The following is a 9,188-nucleotide window of genomic DNA, read 5'->3' on the forward strand; positions in this document are numbered from 1 at the left end:
CATTTTTCACCATTAACAAAGAAAGGAAATGGCTGGTATCGCTTCCGCCACCACCGCCCCTTCACTTGACAAGGCAGTCGAAGAACTGGCCATGAACACCAGCTCACCACCAGAAAAATATATCCTCAAAGAAGGCCTTGGAGGCTCCGAGCTTCCATATCTCGATATTCCAGTTCTTGATCTTAGTCTTCTGAATTCTTCAACACATGAAACTGAAGAAGAGCTCAAAAAACTAAGACTTGGTTTTAGCTCCTGTGGCTACTTTCAGGTTAGTAAACTTTTCGTAAACTAAATTTTGTCAAAATTTGATCGCTCAGCTATATTCGTGTGTGTAACATAAAATATAACTTGATAGAACCTAGACTAAATTGGATTCATCATTCTATCATCACTTGTCGATCTTTTGCCAATTGATTCTCAAGATGTAAGCAGTCTAGGTGGCAATGGAATTGACAGACTACATAGCTACTATATAAATGGCCTTTGAACTCGATTGTTGGATAGATAGCATTACTCTTTTTTATTATTTGGACATGGGATATTAAATTTTAAATGTTGAATTGGAATTCGAAACAGAAAATTTTGGTTTTTCAGGCAATAAATCATGGGATAGATACTTCATTTCTTGATGAAGTACATGATGTCACCAGGAAATTTTTCAAACTTCCCATGGAAGAGAAAAAGAAATATGCACGAGATGTTGATGATATTGATGGATATGGAAACGATACTGTATACTCTGAGAACCAAACACTTGATTGGAATGATAGATTGTGGCTCAACGTGAAACCTGAGGACAAGAGGAAGATGAAAGTGTGGCCTGAAAACCCTACAAATTTTAGGTAAATATTCCAAGATTATTGATCTATCAACAGTGACACTTCGATACACTAATCTTAATTCAAACCAAAAGAAAAAAAAAAGATTTCTAATTCCTTCGATATTGGTTGGCTCTAGTATAGACATACAAATAATTCACAAATTTTATCAATGCCTCTATTTTCCCATCTTTTTAATGCACCGAACATGCTTTAAGAGAGTCATGTATCGATGTTCATAGCTTGGCTAATTATACGCAAGCTAATTGAATAGTATTGAACATACCTTAAGAGAGTCTTATATCGAACATGCCTTAAGATGTTCCTCTTTTTAAGTTAAAACTAACTTACTAATTGAAAAGTAATATGAGAATTCTTTTTAAATAAGCAAGCTAACTATATGACTTTGGTAATAAAAAATTATTTAATACCTTTTAATTCTTTGTGAACGTAAGCAAATATGTTCAATAGGCACGGTTAACAGTTTGTAGAAAACTAAATTCTAGAGGGCAAAAAAAAAAAATAATAATAATGAGAGAGAGGAAGAAACATTAGAATTCATGTTCAGTAATATAAGCAATTTAAATGTAAGAATCAATTTACAACTTTTATTGAAAATTGTGCCATCCTATCTCTTTTTAGGAGATTAGAATTAATTTTTGTCCTTTATTATTTCAACAATTTTTAATTATATTTTAAAATTTTTTAGGCAAATTTTGCTAGATCTCACAGCCAAACTAGAGAATGTTAATGAAATTGTGTTCAAGGCCATGGCAAAATCACTGGGTTTGGAAGAGGACTGTTTCCTAAAACAGTGTGGAGAGAATCCAATAGTTATTGCGAGATTTAACTTATATCCTCCATGCCCTACACCAGATCTTGTTCTTGCAGCCAAAGCACATGGAGATCCATGTGCAATGACTTATCTCTTGCAAGATAAAGAAGTTGAAGGTCTTCAAGCCCTTAAAGATGGTAAATGGTATAAAGTTCGGATTGTTCCAGATGCTATCGTCGTTAACGTTGGCGAACAAGTGGAGGTAAACAAGTCTTTTTGTTTCTCTAAATATAGAGAACACAATTTTAAATTAACTTAAAAAATCACTATCCTTATTTATACTTACTATGATGATCAAAAAATAAAAACGTTTAAAAACTCATCGTCACTTTTTCGTTTATTTATTTTAAAACTTAAATACACTTTCTTCATATAATTGATTTAACAGCATAAGGGTTTTTCTAATATTACTTTTTGCTATATTGTAAAAGTGACTCGATGAACTTTGTTTCAACCTTCCAGTCACTTCGAACATTACTAATTACTTCCTGCTTTATGTATCGATCATAAACTACATTATTGAAAGAACGGGGGACAATAATTTTTTAGGGAAGTTTGTTTAATCATGTTCATTCAGTGAACAAAACCTGTTAATATAGAAGTAAGATAAGATTGTAGAACTTGTCTGTTCACTTTATTTTTTTCTAATGTCATCAAACTTGATCGGATTGACAAGAGATTTAAATTATAGTTCAACTATAAAAAGGTAGAACAAGTTGTAGGTCAAAAATGAAAACTAATCCGTTCAAATAACCTAAGAACCAACCGTTTCGACCCTTTAATGATGCCTGCAGATAATGACTAATGGTCTATTCAAGGGCCCGATTCATAGGGTCACAACAAATCGAGAAAGAGAGAGGATGACAATTGCTGTTTTCTTCACTCCTGACCCAACCAGTGAAGTTAAACCAGCTGAAGGGCTTATTAATGAGAAAAATCCCAAATTATACAAAAGTATAATTGATTACACTGGTAACTATTTCCAGTTATTTCAGCAAGGGAAGAGGCCCATTGATACTCTCAAAGTTTGATGCCAAAAGTTATATTTAAGGTAAAAATTTATATCCGCCTTTCATTTTTATGCGTCGAATTTGCAACATTTTTATGTAATAATGCTCCGATCTAGTCCTTAAGGCCAATATCGTCTTTTCACGGCTGTTAAAAATCATCATAGAATATGTTGTACAATGGCTGCACCGTCGTGGAAGCTAGCATCGAGATTAATGTGTTATTATATTTTGCAGGCTTAAATCTGAGTTACTGCAGCTGAATTTTGCGCCTGGCATTGAGCAGCAGGATGCAACTTTATTATAATAGATATAGAATTTCAAAGCCATGGAATAATAAAGTTCAGATGATTTTACTATTTGATATGTATTTGGTATTGGTGTGTTTGTAGAATGTAACATTTTACCGTGTGATATTCAAATATTACATCCCCATTTTGGTAAATAAAAAAATAAAAAAAGAAATGTATTTGTTATTGCTTTATTGTAGAATGTGTGATTGAAATTAGTTTTGAAAAAAAAAATGTGGCTCAAACAGGACTAATAACAACTTATTTTCCATTTAACTATTGATTAATTCTAAGATAGATAAATTGCATGCATCGTCCACACTCTATATCCCCATGTTCATGTTTATATTTAACATTTTATGTTAGCATTAAGCTTGCAAACATTGCATGACCTAAAGAAGTACAAGCAATGATCCTTCTAAAACTTGATCATAATCCACTTGATGAAGTTTTGGATCAACATTAAGCACGTCATCTAAATTTAGACAAAGATATAAAAGTCGGTATCTTGACATCTCTAGTTATAATTAATGAAACATGTATCTCCTTGTATAAAACATGTAATGTTCAGGGTACAGATCTAATAGAACTGACCGCTTAATTGATTTGACTCAAACTAAATTCTGAACAACTTAATAACATTTTTTTTGTATTAAAAAATTCGATCAAATGATCCTAACATTTTTTGAATTTCTAATAGGAACTATATTAGAAAGAATAGGTCGAAAACTACACGAGATGGATTCCATGAAGGTTGAACCAAATTCTGATAAACTAAAGCATAATGAAAAATCAGAGGTGAAAAACCCTACCAATCAAATGAGATGTATTTTCATCATTAGATTTGACAAAGTTTTACGATGGTTATGACTTTTGTAAGTATATATCTTTCTTTACTTAGATGCGAGACCCAACTATTTGTGAAGTATTATATATTGTATATGTTTCCCTAGGTTGCAGTTTGACCTTCACAATTAGATTGAGGTGGCGGTCCCTGTGATTGATGACGTGAAATTTTGTAAGTGTTATGGAATACTTTGAAAGCATATGTATTAGATCGGCCTAATATTTTTCCCTGTAATACCTTAAAATTAATTGAATCAAACATTGAAATTGAGTCAAAATTGTTAAGCTAGATATATATTTAAAACAAAATAAAAACCAAATCAAGGGGGAGGGGGTTTGGAACATAGAAATTGAGTCAAAATTGTTAAGCTAGATATATATTTAAAACAAAATAAAAACCAAATCAGAGAGAGAGAGGGGGGGGGGATTGGAAACGGTCAGGCGGTTGGTAACCCTTTATATTTATAAATTAATTCATTACAATCCATTATATAAAGGTTGAACCCCAATCTTGAGGGCCCCCACCGCCCCATCCCTAGAGTTTTGTGAGGGAGATAAATCGCGGAATGTGCTCCAACAAGCCAAGGAACAAGAGCTGCCTGTATACTGCGCCTGCAAGAAGTTCAATTCCATGTTTCAAGAATCGAACCCTCACACTGCGGCTGCCAGCAAGGCGTGAGATAACCTCACTCCTATCCTTTGCACTACCAGACTATGCCCCGAGGGGGCCATTACAATCCATTATATACATACACTTACAGAGAGTTAGAGATAAAACGGAGGCAAAAAGGAAGTGAAAAGGAAAAAAGAAAAGTTCGAGAAGAAGAAGAAATCATCACCAACACTAAATTTTGCTCAAAATATATCTTTTCGTGAGAACTAATCTTGTATTTGGGCTACAATTTAAGGTCAAGAAAAACTTCGATTTTATGTTCTAATTAGTTGGTGTGCATTGCATGGAGTAGAAATTTGGAATTGATTTCTTGTCTCCATTTTCTAATTAATTAAGTGAAAAAGGATTATTAAGTAATATCAATTAAGTATAATTGGTAAAGAAAAGCAATTATAATCAAGTAAAATTAGAGATAGCAAAATAACCCGTCAAACCCGATACTCGTGGCCCTACCCCAAATAAGGTGGGGATTATCAGCTTAATTGGGTATTCAAGTTGGGTTCAGGGCGGGAAATTTCGTCTCGAGGCAGTTGCGGATAATGCTTGCCCCCGCCTTGTTTAATAATTTTTTTATTTAAGAATTTAATACTTTAAATGAAAAATTCTACGAAAGTTCATTAATTCTAATAAAAGATGACAACTAAGATTATTTGAAGAATATACTAAATAATAAAAACCTTAGTTACCAAATATATTCGAATAATTTAACTTTTAAAAATTTTAATAACTATATTATTGTCCCACTTTAATAAATGGGGGCAATAAGACGAATTATCAAAAACTAAAAAATAAAAAAATAAATAGTTACATAAACGGGACAAGGCCTCGCACCGCTTAAACGGGGAATGAGGCAAGAAATTGCTTGACAGGGCGGGGGTGAGGGAACCCGCCTGTTGCCATCCTACGTAAAATCAACTATAGGTATACTTGTAAACTAAGCTATATAATTGGATGTATTGGGGAAAAGTAATTAAAGTGAGCATCAATTTTACTGAAGTAGAAATCAACAAGAACTTAATAGTAGGTTTGAATGGTTTGTAAATGGGTACTTGCATTTGAATTTTAGAACACCACTAAAGTGAACTTTTCACCTACGAATAATTATCAATAGATTATATCCATTGATAATCAGAAATGACTTATTCGTTGGTAAAAATATTAGATTTTTAACTACAAAAATCACAAACATAATTTTCGTCGGTAAAAGTGGTAGCTCTTTATCAACAAATATTCGGTGTCTAATGTTGTTGTTTAATATATCTACAATTTACTAACAACATGTTCGTAGATAATATAATTCAACTATTTATTCATATTACCTAAGCAAAATCCATTGATGATATTAATCAATTCTAATAATTAAAAAAAAAAATCAACCATTCTCCTACTAAATATACATAATTGAAGGGTAATAAAATAAAAATAATTATTTGTACAATTGTATAATACACTAAAGTCAAATAAGAGTACAATACACTATAATCAAACAAACTAAAGGTACAATACACCATAGGCCAACCAAAGGAATTCTTATCCCATATTGAAAGTTCACAAGAAAATCTTTGGAGATGCCCTCCATAAATTAGTGGTCCAATAAGTTGTTAAACATTTTTCTGAGCCTCTCAATTCAATTAGTTAAAAGTTTACAAAATTATGACTAATGCTATGTAACTCCAGTGGTGTTGCAGCCCTAGTCTAGATGACACTAAGTGATAGGTTAAATGAAATGTGAAATGAAAGGTGTTATTTAATTGCACCTATTAATTAATGTTATATTAGCATCACCTACGCTGAGGTTGCAATCCCAATGAGGCTAAATAACATTACTCCAAAATTATAAGTATTAAATAATAATAATAATAATAATAATAATAATAATAATAATTGATTTTTTTGCTGTTCATCACTAGGGATGGCAATCAGGCTCGTCGATTCGGCCCGCCCATGGCTTAGCTCAGAAAAAGCTCGAGCCGGTCCGTGTAGCTTGCCTGCTTAGGTTCACGGGCCTACGAAAAAATATATTTTTAAAAAAGGTAGAGGCAGCCCTCGGCTGCCTTTATTTAAAAAAAAATAAAAACCAAAATCAAGCCTGCCTGGCTAGGCTCGAGCCTTGATTTCTTGACCAAGCAAAAGTTTGACTCGGCTTCGGTTTGTAGAAAAGCTCGGGAGCCTTGAGGTTCGGCTCGCGAGCCGGCTTGACTCAGCTTGTCGACACCACTATTTATCGCACATGTGCGGTTATTTACAGCACTAATTTTTACCAATTATAATCGTAAACATTTATCAAAGGAAAGTCGGTTGGTAATGATTAAGATTTTTACTAATTTAAAAAGTTTACACTTTGTCAACAGAAAATTAGTTAGCAAAAGGTTTATTCTTTATTTACGGTAAGATCCATTGGTAACTATTAGGGACTCTCAAAATAACAACGAATTTGTGGTTGCTAATATTCTGTTGGTAAAGAGTAATAGCAACAGATATCATGGTTATAGAAATGAAGCCTTTTTTTATTTTTTGGTAGTGGAATTGATCATAGAGTGGATAAAGAAAGAATAATTTAAATTATTTGTTCGTTTATATGATTATTATGAAAGATTAGCTCATTGTGATATATGTGGAATCTAAAGATCAAATATATTTTACTTAATAATTGGAATGTAAGACATGCAATATTGTGATCGACCAAAAAGTATTCGTGATTATGTATCTCTTCTAGTTTAAATCCATGTTCTATAATTGATTACTAAAAGTCTTTTAAGACCTGCTTTCGTTCACGGACGGGGCCTAAGGCCTATGGTGAAAGACTCGGACTAAGGGACAGTCTACGTGCATATGACCATAGTACAGATTTCAGTCGGAGCGTACATGTTTTGTGGATTTTTCTGTGCATTTGATGTGATGAGATGATGGTATATAATTCAGTTGATGATTATATCATGGCTATGAGATGATACTTTTAACCATAAAATGTCTCAAGTCTTGACTATTATTATTAAATGTTACATTGTGAATTGTTAAAGCGACTCGATTTTCGATAAATATATAATTAAGGAAGTATAATTATTTTCAAATTTTTCGTTCACTAAGCTATCAACTCATATATTTTTTTCATGATTTTTCTTATATGTAGCAATTGGTTCTTGATAGCTTGAGAAGCTTGATGATTTCAGAGTTATAGCCACAAATATATCGAGTAATATGAGTCATTTTGATAAAGCACAAAGTAATTATTTTGGGCCTATTGCATTATTTTTTCATAAGCATCTTATTTGGCGTATATTTATTAGTAATTCATAGTCATCATCGGTAGTGGATTTGTCATCTAGTTAGTATCTATCATCGACGCATGTCACTTTTTAGATCTAATAAGGTGATTTCAGGATGGGGTTTGTCAAAATGATATCAGGGCATGGTTCATAACATTTTTGAAAGTTTTCATAATTAATTCATTAACATATCATACATATTCGTGCTGGCAGAAATCACAGGCTATCAAGCATTAATGTTCTACGTGTTTTATATAACGTGATTTGTACCGCAAGTGTACGACGTCAAGTTTTGTAATATAGTATTGAAGTAAAAGTGTCGAACCCACAGGGATTGTAATTTAATTTTTTTTTTACTAAATACTGTAAATGTATAATTCCTTCTTTATTCACATGAATGGATGATTGAATGATTGTCTTAAACTAATGTAATGTAATTCGTTGTGACAAGTTGATCAATACAATTCATCAATATGAGAAGGCCTAGGGATTAATTTTACCGTACTCTTAATTATGATTCAATGATTTTCAATTATTCTAGTTAATTTTCCCATATTTAAAAGCAATAATCTTAATATGTTCTTCTCCCTTCTCTCAAGTGCCGGCTAGAAATTAATCATAGATTTCAATTCTAATATCTCTATTTCGAATTAAAAATCAAGAATTTATAAAAGTCTCGACTCTTTTATAGAGTAAGTTTCTCGGATTTTATACTTTCTATCAAAATCCATAAAACCTATATTATGTCAATTTTATGATCACGCCTAAATTTCACTCTCTCGAGTGCCAGAATTGACTAGTATCTATTGATTCAATTATTGATCAAGTAATTGAAAACATTAAAATCATTGTAGGAAAATCAAAAAAATAATTATAAAATAATCAAACCATAATCTCAAGTCGACTACAGCAAACCCAGATAAATTATTTAGTTCATGATATGGAACATGAAATTCATACAATTTATAACAAACAACATAAGGAAAATGATAGAAAAACCAGTCTTTTGGGTAGATCTTCAATCTTTTTCCTTGATATTGTTCTTGCCTTTTTTTGGTTTCTTCAATTTTTGCCTCCTTCAAATTGTGTGGTCAAATTTTTCAATCTTGTCCCATTCAATTGTTGGAGAAAATAGATTGAGTTGGGCCAAGAAAAGTGTCGAAAAACATAAAGAATCCTTTTTTCGCTTATCCAGCGCCTCGGCGCCTAAGATGGGAGCTGAAGTGCTGCCCTTACTGCTCATTTTCAAAATCATGGGCACTGCGGCCCCTGGTTCGGCCGAAAAAACAGACTGCACGTCTTTAAGTTTTTTTAGCATAATCTTTTATCCCGATATCCGAATGAGGTGATTCAAGATTCATCGAAAATATGACTCAAAGGGCTACAAATTTCTTTAAAAAATATTCTCCAATTCAATTGTGTGATATGTCAAAAGTGGGTCCCAATATGAGAC

At 32.4% G+C, this 9,188-nt stretch overlaps 1 protein-coding gene across 1 annotated transcript; it reads left to right on the forward strand.

The window, feature by feature from the left end:
* The first annotated feature begins 6 nt into the window (after nt 1-6).
* LOC111401727 (protein SRG1-like) lies at nt 7-3,095 on the forward strand. Its single transcript, XM_023029597.1, has 5 exons — nt 7-268; nt 595-842; nt 1,528-1,855; nt 2,448-2,704; nt 2,898-3,095. Exons 1-4 carry the CDS (start codon nt 29-31, stop codon nt 2,682-2,684), a joined length of 1,053 nt encoding a protein of 350 aa, XP_022885365.1. The 5' UTR covers nt 7-28; the 3' UTR covers nt 2,685-2,704; nt 2,898-3,095.
* Nucleotides 3,096-9,188: the final 6,093 nt, after the last annotated feature.

Source organism: Olea europaea, chromosome 10 (genome assembly GCF_002742605.1).
Source record: "Olea europaea var. sylvestris chromosome 10, O_europaea_v1, whole genome shotgun sequence".
NCBI lineage: Eukaryota > Viridiplantae > Streptophyta > Magnoliopsida > Lamiales > Oleaceae > Olea > Olea europaea.

Excerpts from the sequence above, each read along its gene's own strand:
- LOC111401727 (XM_023029597.1), top strand. The coding sequence starts at position 29 with ATGGCTGGTATCGCTTCCGCCACCACCGCCCCTTCACTTGACAAGGCA. Across the intron at positions 269-594 it reads GCTCCTGTGGCTACTTTCAG|GCAATAAATCATGGGATAGA; the intron begins GTTAGTAAACTT and ends TTGGTTTTTCAG. Across the intron at positions 1,856-2,447 it reads ACGTTGGCGAACAAGTGGAG|ATAATGACTAATGGTCTATT; the intron begins GTAAACAAGTCT and ends TGATGCCTGCAG.